Source organism: Seriola lalandi, unplaced genomic scaffold, assembly GCF_002814215.2.
Source record: "Seriola lalandi dorsalis isolate HSWRI2012SDOR001 ecotype SW California unplaced genomic scaffold, Sedor1 jcf7180002054262, whole genome shotgun sequence".
Taxonomy (NCBI): domain Eukaryota; kingdom Metazoa; phylum Chordata; class Actinopteri; order Carangiformes; family Carangidae; genus Seriola; species Seriola lalandi.
Window position 1 is genome coordinate 526,933 of NW_019524815.1, and position 21,381 is coordinate 548,313.

General features: G+C 40.0%; 1 protein-coding gene across 1 annotated transcript; it reads right to left on the bottom strand.

Annotated features, from left to right (window-relative positions):
• Positions 1-11,325: 11,325 nt before the first annotated feature.
• Positions 11,326-21,018, bottom strand: LOC111654220 (5'-nucleotidase domain-containing protein 2). Its single transcript, XM_023405151.2, has 14 exons — positions 20,577-21,018; positions 18,271-18,455; positions 18,104-18,178; positions 17,934-17,989; positions 17,606-17,699; positions 16,606-16,734; positions 15,885-15,945; positions 15,696-15,798; positions 15,500-15,601; positions 15,270-15,351; positions 14,973-15,059; positions 13,734-13,874; positions 13,100-13,164; positions 11,326-11,947 (listed from the first exon to the last, which is right to left on the bottom strand). Exons 1-14 carry the CDS (start codon positions 20,953-20,955, stop codon positions 11,686-11,688), a joined length of 1,821 nt encoding a protein of 606 aa, XP_023260919.1. The 5' UTR covers positions 20,956-21,018; the 3' UTR covers positions 11,326-11,685.
• Between the last annotated feature and the right edge of the window lie 363 nt (positions 21,019-21,381).

Here is a 21,381-nt window from a genome sequence, read left to right on the forward strand (position 1 = left end):
AAAATTCTCACCAGGCTAGGACCATGATCTCCCCGAGGGCCAATGATGTGTTCATCACATTAACTGCAGAGCACTCATAGTAACTGAGCAGACAGGCACTTAATTAATCAATGGGCGAAACCAAACAAGCACAATCATCCTGATAGACAATTACATCATCTCTCCACAATTACATCACCCCTTTTCCTCTGGGACGGCAATTTTCTAAAAACATTTCACCACAGCATCAGTCCTTGGCTGACTTTGTTGGTAATGGACCAGACTTTGTCTAATGTGGTAATTTATCTGACTGGACAGATCTTTGGCTCATATAGTCTTCATTGATTATAGTCATTATTGATTATTATGATTAATTGACATTTCTGACAGATTTTGTTTAACCTTGCTAGTGGCATGTGTCTGTCCGTCGGTCAGTCCATCACTTTTCAAAAATTAAAAAAAACTATTGGATGTATTGCTGTGAAGTTTTGAAGCCGACTGACTTTGGTGCCACCTTTAGTGCCACCACGCGGTTGACTTAACCATCAAAATCTTATTTTATCTAATTTCTCAGTACCGTCACTGTGAGCATGATGTTTGCATTTAGCTCAAAGCACCGCTGGGCCTGTCAGACACCCACTAGCATGGCTGTAGGCTCTTGTTTACTGATTGTGCTCTAGTGTTTTATTTATCATCTGTGTTCCTGGACAGATATTGAAAAAGGCACCGTAAAAATAGAATAAAACAACATATCCCATAGAATTCACAAATATAACAAAATAAATATGAATAAATAGCACAGTGGACATCCACCAGCGAACAATGCCACAGTATAACACATGATAGTTCATTAGAATCCATAAGCTGCTGTTTGTGAACATGTTCTAGATAGATATCTGACCCATCGCAAAAAGAAATCCTCAACCGAATCAGCAGTTCAGTTACTTTCACTTAGCTGAAATCAGGAATCACTTGTTTTATCTAAACAAACAGCCAACATTTCAGCTCCTTGGCACCACCACTGTCCAGCTTTGTTTAAGTGCCACTATTGATTCAGAGCATCAGTCTTGGTGCTATACCTTCAGTCCTGTCTGCTCTCCTGACAATTCAATTAACTAAAGCAGCTGTGGCGTGTGCGAGGCATTTGAATGGGTGCAGTCCAGACAACAAGCCTTTAATCATATCACCTCGGGAACAAGGCCCCAGTCCTCTGAGCAGCTCTGGCTCCTCTTTTGTCTTAAAGGAAGTGGATGGGCAGGAAAACTCTTAAGAGGACAAAAGAAGCGGAGATCCCTCCCCGATATCCACGTCGTCAGACCCGCAGAAACCACTGATACAGCAACGCCAACAAAACATAAATCCAGACGAAAAACACAGTTGTGTTTACATATAAGCTTTCACAGAAAAGCTCTTCTGTCTCCCCAAGATAAATGTATATAGTTCACGCTTCCTGGCGTACGTATGGCAGTTAGAATAAACAACATCAAAATCATGGTCTTAAAATTCTAAACATTGTTATCCCATAAACAAACACTGATGTATGTTATTATGTCTCCTCACACTTGGTTCTGTGAATGGGCACGGCCCCATAAACTCAATAGTTTATCTCCAGTCTCAGCTGTGGACAGGGATGTGGAGGCAGAGTTGGTGTGTGGTTTATGAGGGGCGAGGAGTGGACGGAGCAAAGATCATTCATTCCTCCTTAGCTCTGCTTTCATGGGGGCAGGAAATTTGCTCTTGAGGAATAAATCAGCATTGTGCCCGCCTGATGAAACGTGTGGAGGCCTTTTGTTAAGGAGGTGCATCGCAATTTATCATTTCAGTCCTTTTAAATAGAAATTGAATTTTCGATATGTAGGGGTTTGATGCGTTTGAAGCTGGACAAACATCATCAATCAACTTTGCTACAAAGCAACAGGAGGTTAAGCGTAAAGTTGGCTCAACATAAGCTTTACGCAAATAGATAACAATGAAACAATACAGCTTTATTCTCATTAATATTTAGTTATTCTCCTAGTATAGCTCTGGTTTCAGCGCAGGGCTCATCACAAGCCACTTAGGAAAAAAACCTTCCCTGCTGTAATGATTTCTTACACCAAATAATATGAATACAGTTTTATTTATTAGGCCCTTTTCGAGCAAGGTGCAAAAGAGAAATAATCCTCAGTTTATAACAGCTAAAAGTGGCAGAAGCAACTGAGAACAGCAGGATGTTGTATGGCCCCAAAATATATTTATAAATAACCCACTTATAGGCCCTGAAAGAGCATTTTCTATGAGTGATCCTATGAGATCCTGTGAATAGTCCTATTTAAACTCCCAGTTTCTGAAGTTATAACAAACCTATGAAATCATTAGTAATTATTTTGTGTGATGATCAAAAATCCACTACATATTCTAAAGGCATCTTTAGTATCAATTCCTTAATTCATCTATGAGGGATTCTTATAAAGTATTTATGTTTGGGGTGAAGGGGCAAAGCTGTGGACGTTTTGGTGTGGAGAGCAGCTCCACTCTAAAAAGGTAGAAGTTGGGTCGGTTAACAGCCCCTTAAAGAACGAGGTTAATCATGTGATAATATTTATACTGTATCGTGATGAACACAGTGCCTATGGCCGCTGTATACATTGTAAATATTTTCCAGATACTTGACTGAACAAGGAGTACACATAGACAGGGCTATTTGGAGAGGGTGAGTTTGCGGAGGAAGGGGTGCCACACAAATATTTGAAGGGGCGAATATTCAAAGGGCAATTGTGCTTTGAAGCACAAGGAAATAAGCTGAGCCTTATCTCTATGAGCATTTCGTTTTCATTACACTTTACCAGCTTCAGCGGCTGACTGAGCGCAAGAGGGCACGACTGAAGCTACAGCACATGTAATTATTTAAGGCCATTTGTTAGTTTTGGACGGTTCCTGTCGAGCCACACTGAACAGAGCGAGGCCTATTACTTCACTTTACTTTGTATACTTTGTTGTATTTGCTTTGTAACACAGCATTCACTTTTGCAGTCACTTTTTATTCAGCTAATACAGAACTTACATCGGTTTCACATCCTCTCCTGGATTTTCAGACACACATGGAGAGTGGGACGGCTGGAAATAACACTGTTGAAAAGAAGTTACAGTAAGGGTTGTTGACTATCTGAGTGGGAGGAGTGTAGCGAGCCAACTGAACCGTCCTCCTCCCAGTGAGGTCACGTGCCCCTCAGGCCCCTGGGAGCCGCTACAAACAGTCTCACACACACACACATACACCACACACACACTGTGGCCTTTCATAGCCTCTCATTAGAGGGCCAGGATATTATGGTGGACACGGCAGAAGAAAAGAGGTGTTGTTGCTACGTGCTCCAATCGAATGAGCCTTTCCCACTTTATATTCCGCTCTGTTGAGGTTTGAATGCAATTATCAGTTCCCTATATTGTGCCCATTCTTCTCATCTGATTAGCGAGAGACCGGCTACCATCAGTAGGTGACAAGAAAGTCATTATTCATGTTTTTGTTTTCATCAATCTACCTCATTTTTTTGAATGACAAATGGCATCGGCTTTAATTTTTTAAAGAGTTACCAATAACTTAATAAAGGAGGTTATTAATAACAAAGTGTTGGTCTCGAGATCAGTTAATCATGGCAGTCCATCTTCTTCAGACAATCATGACCCGATGCAGGATGAAGGTAACAGCTACAGGGATGTGTTGCTCATTGATCTTTGTAGCAGCAAAATATCTATTTCAGTTATAATGGATCCTCAGTGCCATGCTATCGCTCCACTGTGTCCCAGGCAGCTCCATGATGGATGGTTCTCCGCGACTAAGAAGGACTTTGTCTTCATGCCAGGTGATCAATAGATGACCCGCCACAGCAGAGACAGACTCAGGCTGACAGCACTCAACTTTAAATCCCTCTGGCAGGTGGAGAAATGCCAAAAAGCTAAAGGGCAACTTTTAATCCCTTTGCTTTCAACTCACAGCTGGAATAGTAAATTTGATAGCTTTCATTTCCACTAACCAGTGCGGCAGTATTGACAAATTCAATATTAGCTGTTTGTGGATTCAAGAAACGTTTGCACAGAAAAAGGTCAATAAGAAAGTTGGTTAACAAATTGGAGATTTTTATGCTGCGAGAAAGTTAAGTCCACATGAGTGTGCATTTATTACTGCAATGTAGGTAGTGCTCAGGAGGAGGAAGAGTAACAGTGCCCTCTCCTGGACACTGTGATGAAAAAATGACAGTCATCAGCTAAACAATTTACACCAGAGCAAATCTTAATGTCTTGTAATTTGTGACTTTCTTCTTAGGGAGATTACACAGGTGTCAACTGTGTAATCAACTTTTACTTTAACAGCTGAAATTGTTCATCATGTTAGTATTTTAAAACTTATAATCTAGTTTTCCTTAAAAAAAAGAAAATACAAATAATTTCTTATCTTATATATCTGACTTCTGGACATCAGAAGTAGGATTTTCATTGTTTATTTTAGCTGGTACTTTACATCATTTGTTTTGTCCTAAAGCCTGTAGGGGGATTTGAAATTTGTAACAAATGTTATGCTACTACACTTGGCAGACAGAGTGCCTTAATGTCATTGAACATGCTCATTTAAATTATTGAACAGCTTTATGTTCTCTTCATGCATGGTTTCACTGCATTTGTTTTTGTTTTCTTTTTTCTTTTAGGCCGGACCCATTTGAGAGGTTTTAGGAAACCAGGAGAAGACTGTGAACTGAGGGTGAGCTTTAATTTCACTAAAAAAAGAGTTTGTGCTCACAAGATGGTCCGAATTAAACCCAAATCACCTAAACCCTGACACTGTGATAATGTCTGCTGTAAGGTCTATTTTTATTATCAACTACATATAGACCTGATGGAGTGAGGAGTGGGGGGGGGGGGGGGGGGGGGGGGGGGTTAGAGCCTCTGCATGGGAACAGCAGGTGTCTCCACAAATAGAGACAAAGTTCTGCATGTGTCACCCAGAAAAAGTACACTGTGGTGTGACAGAGGGCAGGAGTGTTGATGAGTCAGGAAATGTGTGCTCAGTGCCCTGCAAAAGACGAATCTGTGAGTCATGCCATACCAAATCTGGATCTGCAGTTTATTGCAAATTTCCTTCCACGTTGGTCATAATGGCAGCTTAACAGCCATTTTACTACAGGAAAAAAAAAACAAAAAAAAACATCTTTAATGGAGCCCCACACACCAGATTGTGTGGGGTCCCCTCCCCTGTATCTATTCCCTGTCTATCTGTCATACAGCTCAGTGGTGCAGAGAAGAAATGATCTGAAATCATTACAGAGAGGAACAGCACATAGTGTTTGTAATTTATGTCGACTTCATGCTTAACCTTTTCCTGTAGGTTCATGAATATTCATACTATCTGAGGAAGGTGGGCCATTTGTTACGGATGATGAGTGCATGCTAAACTGCGGTAAGTTGTATTAATCTATACCTTAACATACTTTAAGTGCTACATGTGATCACGGAAAGTCACTCTTCCACGAATCCCTGACTAATATTTCTACATATTTTAGAGACGCTTTCTGGCATTTCATAGTTTGGTGATGAAAAGCTGAAATCTGATACATTCAATTCCAGCAAAACGATAAAGAACAAGTGTAAAGCAATCCAATCTCAACAGCCGTGAATAGTAGCCTGCAGCTGACCGGATCAGTCATGTTTCCATTTGTATTTCCGAGTACTACTGCAAATTTTGTTCATACAAACCCAGTACTGCTGCATAGTAAGCCTACTTTTACAGTACTCTACTACATTCCCTGTATTTATAATGTGGCTATTAAATATTATAGTGTACCAATCATTTAATCTAAATGCTTCTCTAGCTTCACACACCATAAAATAGTCATACATCTAATTGAAGCTATTTAATGAAGAGATTACTGTGCTGATTGGCGGGGTCTGTCTACTGAAGAGCTATGACACATAATAAACAGGACTGATATTTTTCCAATCACCTCAGTCAAGCAAGATGAACAAGACAGATGCTTCGTACGAGATTTTTTGTTTTTCTCCAGAGAGGTAAAATAAAAGTCTAAAAACCAGAGCCTTGAATCCAAAGTACTTCAGATATGACAAGACACTTTGCTGAATGTTAATAACATCAAAGCGTGCGGATGTGAGGTATAGCACGGAGTGAACCACTTCAAATGCAGCTCAGTGATTATGCCTATACACCGGGGTAGGTATTGAAACTACTAAATGGGAAACACAGTACAAAGGAAATGTGATGAAAATCAAGAATAAATATAAACGCCTCACAGATACAGAGGCAGAGAGTGGGTGACTCATTCAAAGCCCATCAAAGAGACAGTACACTTTCACTTTAATAAGCTGTTTGCAGTGGTCCAGCTGACATCCTCCCCTGAGCAGAGAACGCACATAAATGCAGTCTGCAGATGAATAATTCAACAGGCAGGAAAATGATGCATCCAATTTCTAAAAAAAGGCCCTAAGTATCAACATGAAGCTTTAAATATTGTTTGTTTAGTTGTGTCTACGAAAGCACTGGGATAGCTCTGTAATTAAGATATCGCATAAGAAAGTACAACACTTTCTATGTCGGCGAAGAAGGGGGGCAAATGAAAAACAAGATAATAAGCAGAATCCAGCTGCTAATAAAAAATATCGCTGTATTCAAATCACATAAACCGTTCTCTCTCCATGTTCCAATCAGTCACACAGGCCTCCTCGGCCTCACAGTGACACAATACGCCTTCATTTACTACAGCTTCTCATCCTTTGCCCGCTGACTATGTTAATTACAGCACAGGCTTGTATTTCAGAGATCACAGACAGGGCTGTAATTTACAAAAGAGTTCCAGGTCAAAATTATTGGATCCCCTGATTTTAGTAAAGATAAACAAAGTTTATTTGCATTTATTTCTGAAGAAATGAATGAATGAAGAATAATTTTGACCAGGACTGTAGAGCATAAGAGGGCAGGAACTCAGCAGGGACCGAAGAGTGCATCACAGACTTGCATGTTTGACACAGTGCCAAAGGTGCATTCCTACATGTATGATGATGAAAGAGCAAAGTGTGTCAGGAGCAGCCAGTGGCCTCACATAAACCAGCATATAAATAATCCATGTGAAATCTGGCAAAGCGTGTGTAGAAACGGACTGGGTGAGGCTCTCCACGCCTTTGTGAGGCTGTTGAAGTGACTAAAACAAAAGACAACAAAGAGTCCCAGATGAAGGAATGAAGCTGGAAGAACCGAACAGAACAATAAGGAAAAATGTAATAAAAGCCAAAGACCACAGATTATAATAAACACAAGTGATTTAAAACGTGACTGTGAATCAGAAATACAATTATCCTGGAAACATAGGGACAGTCAGAAGGACCCTGCGAGATCGTGAGTTGAAGTAGGTCATTACGCACCAGCACATGGAAAGACTGCAAAGTAATCAATTAAACTTTAAGGTCAATTTCAAAACAAAGACCCAACTAGTGAAGTGACATTGAAAAGAGAAATGGTTGTGTCCGTTATTTTTGGTTACAGGCCTGCTGCAGCATTTCAGTACAGTAGAGCCTGTTCACAATAAAAGCAGGTAAACAGCAGTAGTCAAGTTAAGGAAAGATAAATACATGTGTGTCTCACTGAAATGCAAAACACAAGTAACACTTGTTTGCCTGAGATGAAACAAAGGTGATTGATATATAAGATTTTATATAAGATTTTACACTTACACTTAAATTCTGCTTCTCATTGCTCCAATGTGATATCATAATTATGCAAATAAAGACCAATAATGAAAGTTTTACATACTGTTAAATTTGAAACCTCCAAATATAAATTTCATGACTGTACATCCGGTTTTGAGATCTGCATAATCACTGCCACTCAAATGAATCAGTTATCCTTACGAGTATGACATGTTATTCATTTGATACAACCCTAAAGAAAAAATAGCTACAAAACCAATTTGTGATACTGATGATTTAACCTTATTCATACAGACTAATTGCTCTCATCATGTGGTGATTACACCAACTGCCCCACTCCAGGACACTGGCAAGGGCCAATTAGCTGTTGTCTTGAGGCCGCTCTCCACTGCTCATCCTCCCTGACTGTGTTATGGCCCACACTTATATTTCCAAACCAAGTAAGCCCAGCCCGTCTGCTTTTTCTTTGTTGGCTGGCCAAATGGAATACAATCTTCATGAATAAACAACGATGTTGTGGCTTTATAATGCTTTTGTAGAATAACAAGAATGATAATACGGACAAACAAACAATGTAAGTCTGTGTTTTCTCCGCAGGGTTTCTCTCTTTGTTCTTTTAGTTTTTCAAGCCAGATGAAGGAATAATGTATCAGCTGCAACAGGGAAATCTTCCTGCACTGAGCAGAGTTCTTAACATTGCTCAGCTGTAAAAGTAAAGTCGCATTACATTTAATAATAGAAGAGGCTGCTGTGTGTGTGTGAGTGTGTGTGTGTGTGTGCCACAGCACACAAACCTCTGAGTGCACAGCCCCCCCCATAGCCAGCATAGTGACAGACACAGAGGCACTCAACTGGAAGCAAAGAAATGAAGGAAGAGAGGCTTGCATGGGAAGGAATGGAGAGACTTAGAGGTGAGAAAATGAAGGAGTGAGGATAGAAAGGGGGAGGGTAGAAAGATAAAAGGGAGCGGATGCAGAAAAGAAACTGCAAATGGAAGGAGTGGTGTGGCTAGAGAAATCCAGGATGGAGGCACTGAAGGATGAAAGTTTTGCAAGGACTGGGTGTTAAGCTCGCTGGTGAGGGAGAGACTGATTTTAGAAACTAAAATCTGTCCAATCATTTGATTTAAGGATTGTCCTGTAGAAGATCCTCTATCAACTGAAGCAAGTCTATATCACAATATATAATATAAACAGGCTTTATTAAATGTATGCATTCCAGCCTTTTTGTCTTTCGGTAAATTGAGGCTTTAGGCTTTCTTTCCAAATACAGAAACACATTTTTAGAGGTCAGCAGATATGAAAAAAGTTGGTCCTGCCGGCTCTTGCTACTCAGGTGCAGGCTTATTCACTGAAGGCACGGAGCCATGAAATAGACTGAAACATCAGTCAGCCCTGCAGAAACACAGATGAATCACTAAAGAATACGTGAGGCATTCAATAAACAAACACTGCAGCATTTTCAAACAGGCAAAACACATCTCATAGCACTTGTGTTTTTGATGTGTTTAAATTCAAAACTATGTTAAATGAGCATCAGCCATGAGAAATCAATATGGCCTGATACTGGCACTGGCAGTGGGTATCACAGAGTTTAACACAAGGGGAAATGATCTAATACTAAAATCGAAAACTAAGGAATATCCTGTGACACTAAAAAAAGACTGATACCCTTTCTCAGTCTGACCTCAGAATGAGATATCTCACTAATAGAAAAAAAATGAACTGTTTAGGTTAGATTCTCTAACATAGTGAGGGGGAGAGTTGAATAAACAAACACAGTGAAGATTGTGTTTCATCCTAAAAAACACTCCCAAAGAGTATTCAACCCTGGATACAATATGCAGCCAGCAAGCAGTATACCAAAAGAGGTGATGACGGGCAGAAAGATGCAGTCTATTACTCATGCTTGAGGGTCAAACAACACAACTTCAGGGCTTTTGCTAAGGAAACAGGACGTCCTGCGAGTCCCCAGAGGAAAATTGTCTCATGTTCACCAGGAATGGATCAATAGTGTGCATGACTTAAATTGACAGAAAATGTCACTCTGTCATCAAAGGTCACACAGCTCTACAAACCTTGTTGGGAGCAGTTAATCACTGAATGTCAAATAGTGGCAAAAAAAAAAAAAAAAATCATAATCATCATAAACTGAAGGCACAGCTGCAGGAGCTGCAGACAGCAGCGACTGTCATAAAAAGTGACATTATGAAATAAGACTTGAATGTCATGAAAGTGTAATGAAACAGTTTGAAATAAAAGTATGACACTTAAAAAAAAAAAGATTCTGGAAATTTTTTTATTTCAGAATCCTTTTTATTCTGTCCTACTATGAAATAAAGATGACTCCAATAAAACTCCCTGATGATGAAATTGCATTTAATAATACAGGCCCAATGATCTGAGTTTTAATCATTTATTTAATCATTTAATACGTATGTACTTATATTATACTATATTTTTAGTACTATATTTTTTGTATACATATACAAACATTTATATTTATATGTATAAATATATAAAATAATGTGTTGGCTAATCTCACTTGAGGGCTCTTTATCTAGAAGTAATTTTTATATATATATATATATATATATATATATATATATGGACCTATGAATGTAACTTATCTTTTATTTAGACATAAAACTGTGAAATTCAACATGCAGATATGAGAATTTGTAAAGAGTGAAACATTACTCAGCCTTACTTATTGACAAAGAGGTGAAAAGGGGCCACATGTGACACATCTGCAGAAACACATTATGGAAAACACAAGGTTTTTTTTCTTCAATAAAATGCAAATTTGAAAAAAAATAATGATAATCATATTTTATCTTCAGAAATGAACCACGTCACTTGCTGGACAACTACAGACAAATCCCAACCTCACAGCTGACCTGTAAAGACCATGATTGAAATGGCGACTCGTGCAGTCAAACTTTTGGATGTCATAGTGCAGTGTGGGAGTAAAGATGCACAAAGGGACGACAACAAAGACTTCTGCCACGCAACAACCAACACATTATTCAAGTGACTTCATGCGTCGAGAGCCATGTGTTTATTAACAATTAGCCTCATCAAAAATACAGCGTTTCAAACAACACAAGCGCCTATGTAGCGAAACTGGACGCACTGCAATGCTAAGTAGTAGCTACACAAACGATCCCTGCGTGGGACAGCTCATTAAAAACTTAATCAAGACCACGATACTGTCTCAGCTCCAGCGGTTTGAATTGAGCAGCAACTACCGTGCACCACAGTCACGTAATAACAACCATTCTACATGAACAGATCAGTGGCCAAACCCCCGGGTTGTAGCATGCAGAGAGTACAGTACCTTGGCTGTCGTCTTCAGTCGGGCGGCTGGGAGTGAATGAGTTTGTGATGCTGAGTACAGTGGTGATGAATGGATGCTGCGCTGCCTAGCAACCAAACCCCCAATGAAATAAATGCAAGGAAATCTGACTAAGAAAATATGCACAACTCATAAGATGTATTTAATTAACAATTAAAGGTTAGTCTCAGGCTCGGGTTGTACTGATTCTATTCATGATTCAGTGATGTTGAAGTAACTTGCTTCCATGTAACTTCCTCACGTTTACATAAAAGTGTGATGTGTACAGTATAATTGGGTTAGTAAAAGATCAACACAAAATTATATCAGATTTTAATTCTTTATTTGTTGTATTTGTGCGACTGTAGCTCAATATTGATCAGCAGTTCCATAACACTTTGACTGAGGGAGAAATCAGAGTGTCTGTCAGTCTTGTACCACATGTTTAACTGAATTGCATGCTATCCAGACAGCAGATAATTCTACAGCACCCTCTAGTGAATTCACTGGGTAATTGGGTCACTACGTGGAACAGGATTGCTTAGCTCTGTAGAAGGAGATGTTGAGCACCCTCTTGGCAACAAAGAAATCCTGCTTTATGAGACAAATCCTCAATCTATCTCAAGTGTTCACCAGGCCTAAAATATGAAATCCTATCAGTCACTGAGGAGAGCACAGCTCTCATCGTATGTGAGACATCTCCTCCAGAAAAGGCGTCTTCATGCAGCCTGTGCAAAGCTGATCCATCCACAGAGGAGCCTCGTGCTGCAGAGGGGTGCGGCGGGGGTAGAAAGTGTACGAGAGGTCATAGTTCAAAAGACAGCTCAGGGAGGCCATGTAGACGTCTGAGAAACGACACAGACGCCTGGAGAAGTAGGTGGGGTTGTGGCATGTTCTGAAGATGCTGCCGAACTGAGGGTTGAACAAGTTCTTTGTCATTACCCTGAGACAGAAAGATTTAGGGTGAAAGTTAATATGATTTTAAGTATGACTGCAGTCATATACCTAGTGATGGAGATCTTTTAGTTAAGTAACAGCAGCAACAACACAAAGTTAACAAGTTAATGTCTTGGATTCAAGAGTAAATATTGCCAGCAGAATGGCCTCTGACTGCATTATTATATATTCTTAAACTATCATTACTGATGCATGAACATGTAAACAGAATTTGAATGTTGCAGCTGGTCGAGGTGAAGTTAATTCTAACTGTTTTATATACAGTTTAATTTAATCAAACAGCATAAATACTTTATGCTCATTATAGGCCTGTAGGATAAACTCTTAGCCCACAGTGTAACAAGTAACTATAGCTGTCAAATAAATATGGAGGAGTCAAAGTACGAAGTAACAAAGTAAAGCTCAAGTAAAATACGAGCACCTAAGAACTTTACTTAAGCCGAGTGCTTAATGAATGTTCCACAGTATATACATGACAACAGCAGGGTCACTGGGTTCACTGGGAGGTGTTGAAGATTGAGTGAGAGATTAACATAATAGATCAGTTTGTTATCAACTGCGGCTGACTTGAGGGTCAACGTAAACTGCCCATGACTGGATGGGGTGGAGTATAAAAAGACTGACGTCAAGTTGGACACATTCTATTTCCCGTTGCGTCAGAGAGGTCACAGCAATGGCTGATCTTGCAGAAAGAAATCTAACATATAAAAATATGACCCACAAGGGCATTACTTATTTTACAATAACAAACTCTTGAACTAAACTGTTTTTACAGCTCTCTTGGTGGTAATTAAAATTATAGTTACGGTGCCCTTAAGTAAGATCAAATAAATTGCAGATAGAGGATCTGAAGTTCTTTGAATAAAAATGTAGAACACATCATGCATGTCAATGAAGCCGTAAGTCAATCAGGGCAACAATCTGTCATCACAGAGGTGCTTCTGACAGCAACGCCCGACTCAGAAAACTGCATCCGTCTTACTCCCATGAGATTTTAATGTCATGTGACATGGTGACGCTCTGCCACGCAGGCCAAAATCGGACAAATTATCTAACCAGCATGCATTGTTTTAAGTTCAGCACACATCATGATAAGTCAGGGGTGCGCATTAAGTGGAAGGCACCTCATGGCACTCACCTGAGTTCTTCTCTTTCTTTCTGCCATTCCTGAAAAACTTGTTTAGAGTCCACGTCCCGATGTGTCTAAGATAATGAAGAAAACAACACTATGAACACTTCAACAGCTACTGCACTACACTCAGATGTAAATGGAAAACCTAGTATTTATTCATACATATACAAAGAATAATCTGATCCTCACTTTAAAAGGTGGGAACACACAGTTTGTAGTCTTTCGTGTAAACAACAGTGAAAAGTTGTATTTGCTGCATTTTTGTACTTTGTTCAATCACACGACCCAGTTACAGGCCAACAGAGGCTTGTAAACATGAGTTACATGGACTCAGAAGCAGTTTAGTAAATGGATCATTTTTGACATCCTGTTGTGTCAACATGTCATCATACCAGTAAAGAGCCAGATTACAAATAGCTGGAACCAAACATCAGTGCAGATTGTGGTTTGCCGTCAGTTCATGTAGCAACCTTAGGTTTAGCAAACATGAGTAACTGCAGGTCAACAACAGTCTCCTTTTACCCTGAACACATTTGGATAGGTGTTGGTTAAGACAATTATTTTTTGGCTGTGTCATCATTGTTATTATTTTTTTTGCCCATGATAAAATATCCGAACAATCCTGGGCTTAACTCCTCACCTGTAGACGCTCCATCAGGCCGGTCAGAGCCTGCAGCCAGGTGAGGTTCTGCGCATACCGGTCTGTGCTCACCACTTTGGTTTCCTGCTCCAGCTCAGGTACTATGGCTGCCGTACGCCAGCCGTGTCGCAACATCAGGTCCTGCAATAAAGTATGAAACGTGTTTACATGTTCTTATGTAACCAGGTTACAGTCAACTTTCTCCTGTCAGCCGATTTCTAAAAAGAAATCCTTGCTAGATTTTCATGCATACGGTTTAACCGAGTTTCTAACTGGCTTTTTACAAGTTTGCATGTGCATAACAAAAGATTCCAGACAAACCAAGTAGCACAGCATCTTCTGTCACTACTAAGGTTAAAATAAGTAAGCCGCGCTTTCAGATAAGGTCGAGGGCCGGGGAGAAACCTTATACAGTGCGTGAAGTGTACAGACTTTACATACAGTACCTTTATTTAAGAGAGAAACAGCAGGAAACTACCGGGGTGGGTTTTAGCCATAGCAACATATTTGGTTCCTATGGTGGGATGCATTACCAGTCAGCCCTCTTAGACTGCATATTTATTTAATGTGTCTGAGGAGAAACATCAAATCTACTGAGCAGGAACACATTTCATCACCAGGCAGTTTACATTTCACCCACTCTGGATGTCTTCATGAGTGAAACAGTTAGTTCGAGAATAGACTGTGTTGCTGCTGGTTTATAAATCACTTAACAACCTTGAGCCAAAATAAATTCAACTCAGAAGGAAAAACTGTTTTTTTTTCAGTTACTGTGCTCCACACATTTTTTAATCTAATTTAAAAACTCAGCTATTACATTTAACTACTGCACTGTATGTGGATTATATCTTTGGTCTACTATCATATTTGTATATTTGCATTTATGGTTAATTAAGATTTATATGTATTTACATCTCATTTAACTCTGTTTTGACTGATTTTATTATGTTTTCTTTGTTGTTAAATGTTGCTCTAATGCATTTCTTTGCTTTATGTAAAGAACTCTGTCTGTGCTGTACAAATAAAGGTCCCTTGCCTTGCTTTCCTTGCTGATTAGACACAAAAATGTACTTCAAGAACATACATGCTTTTAAGTCGTTAATCCATGTCTTTTGTTTTACATTTCTGAAACAGGCAGTCTGTACTGCCATCTGGTGACTGAAATGTTCACCCTGCAGCCCCCTCTGGCCACACCCAAATACCACAACGGAAATTTTCAGAACTGTGTTTGACACTTACAGCCAAGTCACTATAAAGATGGTCTCCGAAGTAAAGAACTTTTGATCCTCGCCAGCCAGTCAGTCTAAGAAAGTCAAACAGGTTTCCCTGCAACACAAAAGAAAACCACACACCACCGGCTCTCCTCTTCAGTTCATCAAGACACAGAATACAATAAGTAAAAACATGGAACACTTATAACATGTAAAAACACAGCTATCAACTAAGGAGAGAAAAAAGGATTAGGATTAAAGAACCAGGAAGAGGCTCGAACATAAGGAAACTTGGTTTTCAGAGGAGTCAGACAGTAACACAGACCTGTTTGTAGATCTTCCCTTTGTCCAAACTTTTTATCTTTTCCCAGCGAAGGTCTCCATTACCATCCAGGAGTCTGAAAGGTCTGTAAGAGTAACAATGTCAGAGATTGTTCTCCAAACCAAGAAACTGAAGTGGTGGTGATGTGATTGTTGAGCTCTGCTAAGTTTTGACTTTTGGACTTTTTCCAACTTATTTCTTCATCATTTTCCTTCTCCAAAACATTTACTCACTTGATACAGTCCGTGAAGAAGTGAGGTTTGTCTGCCTGTACAATGACAACGTCAAAGAAGTCTCTCCAGTTTTTTCCCACCATGTGAATCATCCCTTTATCTCTGTGGACAGAGAAAAAAAACACAGTGGTGTAACAGACTGCAGCAGAGCTGTTTTCTCTCATTATGTGTCAGAGTGACCTCAGATCAGACTTACACAAAGCTAAAGGGGCTGTTGGTGATGAGGAAGAGTTTCTTTCCTTGATTGACCAGTCGGTGTAAAACAGCATCTGTTTCCTCTCCTCTCAGAATGAACTTATCTATGAAGAAATGGAAGGAAGTCTAAACGATAATGTCATTGAACTTGCGACAATATTCAGACACTAATAAGAAATAGATTTCTTACTCAGATCTTGCATGACCCATTTGTACATGTAGCCTTTGAGGTGAACCATGCCAATTGCTTCCTGGGGATTAAATAAGTGTTAGACAGAGGTAAAAGTTTTTCATAGCAGATCTGTGTTATTCAACACTTTCACGGTACTTTGCCCAATCTAGCATCAAGAGTATTTTTTGCTGAGAGTTTGCTCCCAACTAAAGATGCTCAGAAATAATTATGTGAAAATGCTCAAGAACCTGGCGTCAAGATTTCATATATTATGATGAACTAGTTACATGTAACAATTGTATGTAATTAAATTACAAAATAAGTGTAATTGTAATCTGTTACAGTTAGAGAAAAAAAATGTGATTAAATTACAGTTGCTAATCAAAATGTAGGTGATTACAAAGGCAGTTACATCCGAATATATTCTTTTCAGTAAAAAGTTTCTATTATATTTCAAAAGTAAGTTCCCAGCACTGCACGCTGTAGAGCCCCGTAACTGGAAACCTCGGCACCAAGAGGAGAGGCAGTTATTGTTCTTTGTTCTACCCATGACAGCCCTTTGCAAGCTTTTAACTGAGCTCAGCAGATTCGCGAGACTCCAGCTGAAGAATCACAGTATGTGAAAACTGTGTAATAAACTAGGTCTGTGTGTTTCTCAGTGTGAGCTACAGGGTGAAGACAGAACTAAAAACATGGGCATGTAACATTAAACAGTGTGAGAGACAGGGGGCACACTCACTGAGACGTCCTTGAAGAGGTGAACCGGATCATATTCAATGTCATTGGTGATGAAAAAATCATTCGCCACAGCCAAGAGAGTCATCTCGGGGATGGAGAAGATGTCCATGAACTGCTTCACCTTTGGTCCCTGTGATAGAAAATATATTTTAATGCTTGATAAATATTCCTGCTCGTCTCAGAGGGGAGGCAGTAAAGGTTGGTAAAAGGAACATTTATTGTGCCTCTCTGCTCTTTTGAATGACTTCTTAATCACATTCAAAACCATTTTCACTACAACTTTTACCCACTAAGCCAAGTCCCCAGATCAGATTAGAGCCACACCAAAATAATTTTTAATGGGACTGCTTCAAGGAGGATTAGAAGAAGGAGAGGCATACTTCCCGCTGCATGAAAACACTTAAAAAGACCTGACAAACCAAAAACCATTATGTTCAAAACATCTGACCCCAAAATGCTCCTAATTAGGAAACAGGCCAGATTCCCCTTTGTGACTGTCAGACTCAATAGAGAGTTCTTCTTTTCCTAATTGTTTGGGTACAACTTGTAAAAAGCCATAACTTAAAAACAAACAAGTTTGTTGGACACAGAGTTAACATGGTCAGTTTTTTAGGGAGTGGAACACTGCCTTTGAGCTGATTCATGACGACAACGGAACAAATGAGATTACAAACTTCACCATTGGGATTTATATAATAATAAAGCCACGCAAAGCCTGACATTTGAAATCTCTGTGGACGGTTACAGATTTAATCCTGAACTACATCCTTGTTTGAGAGCGGTCAGATGAGATTATAACAGATGTGCTGGGCCCTCAATGTTAAGAAGGTCTTTCTCATCTGTGCCAAACCAAAAACAAACATTCAAAAAATATATGAGAGCAGAGTGCAATAACTGTGATAAATGTCAGGCAGCACTCTCCGCCTTACAAACACTCACAGTCACTGATATTTTACGTATCTGATATAGTTTCTGCAAAAAGTAAAACCCATCCACCTCACCTTTCCATAGAAGCCACTGTCCTGCTGCAGGGGGACATGGTAAGTCCCCCCAAAGAGCTGGAGGACCTCCTCATCTGGCACCGGGCTCAGGCCCCTGGGAACATCCAACATGAATAAATGCACTACAGCTTAGAAGCACACATAACACTATCAGACAGTGCAACTAGTGATTTTGCTCGCAGCAGCAGCAGCAGGGATTTAGAAGTTGAATAAAATGAATGTAGCACATATGGATCCAAACCAACAATTAAAGGTTATGGTCATGATTGTTTGGTGGGGAGCATTTCGGTGTAGCCGACTTGTTTTCAGCACAGCATCAACCTCTTACCGATACACTGTTCCTGGCTGAATGTAATGGAAGGCATCTATCTTCATCAGCAGACCCTTTTGGAAGATTTAAAAAAAAAAAAAGGGGTTTCAGTTGTGACTCTCTCTCTTCGGGAAAATGTAAACACTTCTCTTCCTGCAATGGGGCGTTTGTGATTTAAAAGAATTTACCTTTTGGATGTCATAGTGAAGACCCCGAGCAGCAAAGTTGGGGATGTAATCATATTTGGAGATGTCCTCAGGGTACTGACAAGCAGGAGGACAAAGTATGTGAGTTCATCTGAATCTAAAAGCAGCTGTGATTCCAACAGGCTTGCTGGAACTAGTGCACAACACACCTTGAAGTGTTCAATCAGGAAGCTTCTGGCTGTGTTGTATATCATTGTGTTGAGTGCGTTGGAGTACAGAGCCAGCGTGTAGTCGTAGTCAAAGCCGTAGATGTCCACTTCAGCCAGGTTGACCTCGTTGTTGGCGTAGATGGTGGAGGAGTTGAGGAGGTTACACGCACCTGGTGGGATCAGGTCTGAGCCAGGCAGAGCAGATGGGGACACCCTCATTAAAATGAACCCAATACAAGTCAAATATAGATCACATCAGACAGATACCAGTGAGTAAGCGAAATGAGGGAACAAAACTTTTATTTGAGGTAACTAAGGATTAGGCCATTCACATTGTCTGACTCATATTTTAATGTAAAAGAAAATCTGTGTTATGATGAAACTTGCTGATTACGCACTTCTGCAGAGGAAAGAAGTCATTCTACGGCTGTTCTCAATCTAGAGAGGCTGGCAGGCTCACCGGAGGTTGCATAATGTGCGCTCCTACGATGGCAACTGACTCTGCATTGAACTGAGTTGATCCAAAAAGAACATTTTGTCCAGACCTAAAATCAACAGTATTTAATAAACTGTATAGCTGAATGGGAAGCAGAACATTCATTGCCTCTTGTAGGAGAGGTTGTTGTCATTGTTTATTTTGTCAGTTTTATAAGCCGCTATTGCGATAACAGCCACGCAGCAAACACATGGACACAGATTAAACAAACAGTTCACAATCTGTGTCTGGAGTCTCTAATACCTTGGCTGGAATATGAGCGCATGACAGTGTCACTGTCTATAGGAAAAAGTGGGCCATGGCCTTCTGTCCTGGGACTGTTCAATGAGGGCTGCAGCTGGACAGCAGACATGCATGTACCAACCCTGTGATTAGTTCCCTGCAGCCTCTGCTGCTGGAAATGCCTCTGTTTTCCATGCTGAGTTGCATTTCAAAAGCGTAGACCTATGAAATTACTTGTCTAACTGAAAGTGCAAGAACAGCTTTAATTAAAGCCCATTAGGTGGAGAATTCACGCTTCGCACTTTGGCAGTTTATTCGGAGAAAAACTTTCATATGAATACTAAAGGGGGAAAAAAGTGCAGAATGAAAAGTGAAAACCAATACACAATATAACCAGTGGTGAAATGCAACCAAGTACGATATTTTAGAGGAAAATATTGTGCTTTTTACTCCACTACATTACTACAGATATATTTAATACTAACTTTACAGACTAAGATGTTACATTAAAACACATGATAAGTTTACAAATGTTCATGCATTGTTACACATTAAACATCTAAGTGTTTAGAAAGTAGCTAAATGAGCTCCTCAACCACTTACAACATTAAAATGCTGTTTATTATTACTGATGAATGATAATGCATCAGTAATAATAAAATTCACACATCATAATGGCAATGAAGGGTCCACTTTGCTGCATAGTAAGAACTTCTATTTTTGATATTTTTAAGTATTGAGACCACTTTTTGTGGTCTCAGACTTTTGGACCCCACTGTATTTTAATTATTTGCTTTGTTTATTTTTATTTAAGTTGTACAAGTATTTATGCTTATCTTGATGATCGTGATAAGAACCTGATTATTTCTTCCACAACTGTAAAAACACTAAAAGCAGAGCTGGGCCATATGAACAGAACAACAATAACAACAACAAAACAACAATAACAACTCGGAGAACAGCTTTGCAATGTCATCTGTTCAGTGAGCAACTTGACACCATTTAACTTAATGCTGTTATGAAGTTTCATCACACTTTATGTTTCAAATAAAAGTCCTGTATTTTCGACGTTTCATTTTGCAGGAAACTGTCATTGGGCTAAGTAGCCAACTAGCTGCTATGTCAAAACAGCTAACTCCTCAACTTTCTGTCAAATGTGGATGACATGACTTGCAATGATACTAAACTGGTGAACTGCTGAACCTGACTTCTTTCAGAACAAGATAAATTAACTGCTGGCAACGACTGCGACGTATCCTACAAGGTGTTTGTCGAAAGCTAACGTGATTTTGGGCTGTTTGAAGTCGAAAACAGAGGAAGACTTCATCCTGTCTTGTTGCTGACTTGTCGTATTAAAACTGCTCACACTTCTTGAAACCTACAGCATTCATGTGCCATCTCTCTATCGACTGTGCTCTTCACAAACAGAATGAGCACATTCATCCCCAGATGAACAAAATGTTTCTCTCTAAAGGCTGAACACCGCTGGTGCTGCGAACAGGGAGCCATGGTGACGTGGATGGCCTCACATGCTGCTGCTGAATGGGGGAGGACTTGGGAACAAGAGGAGGGGGCAACCTCTGCTTACCGTGAACCAGCCGTTTCGTGTCATTGTAACGAGCCCACAGGTAGGACTTCTGGTCCACCGGAGCTGCGGTGCAAGTGTATGAGCGCCTTCTTACACCGGTAACACCAGGAGCGCGCACTGGCTCCTTGGATCTCTTCTTCTCCCCAGTCGTACATCTGTGAGGAGATTCGCTGAGTGGCTGCACGTCGTCACCCGGCCTGTCTGAGTCCGAGCCGCAACTTTGCTCTTTTGTTTTTTCGGTGCCCTGCTGTTTTCCTCCAGGCACCCTGCTTGAGGTAGAAAGTCTGTTAACTTTAGTGGCTCTAGCAACAGGAGGAGTCCTATTTCCTCCGGTCCACAGAGTGCGGCTCAAAGCTGTGCCCACTGTCTTCAAAGACATTTCTACTGCACAAAGTAAACACGTTCAAAAACTGCTGCAGCGGCAGACCGTCTCTGGTGACCGCATGAAAACATGCCCTTGTCTTCAATGTAGCCACGCCCATCGTAACCACGCCCCATGGTTTAAAGGGGAGGGTCGGTAGTTCCTGTAAACAATTATAATAGTCATATCTGTGATCATAACGGATACCTATTTACATGGGACGACTGTTTTCGTCTTTGTTTTCAATAACACACTGTAAAAAATACTCCATTACAAGTACAAGTCCTGCATTGAAGTTACAAAGTACGAAGTAACAAAGTAAAAGTATTTAAGAAAGTTTAGCAAAATGTATTCAAAAGTAAAAATACTCAGTGCAGAAAGATTCCCTGTGTGTGTTATATTGTGAATACCATACTGTGAGTGTTTATAGCATTTTACTTTAGC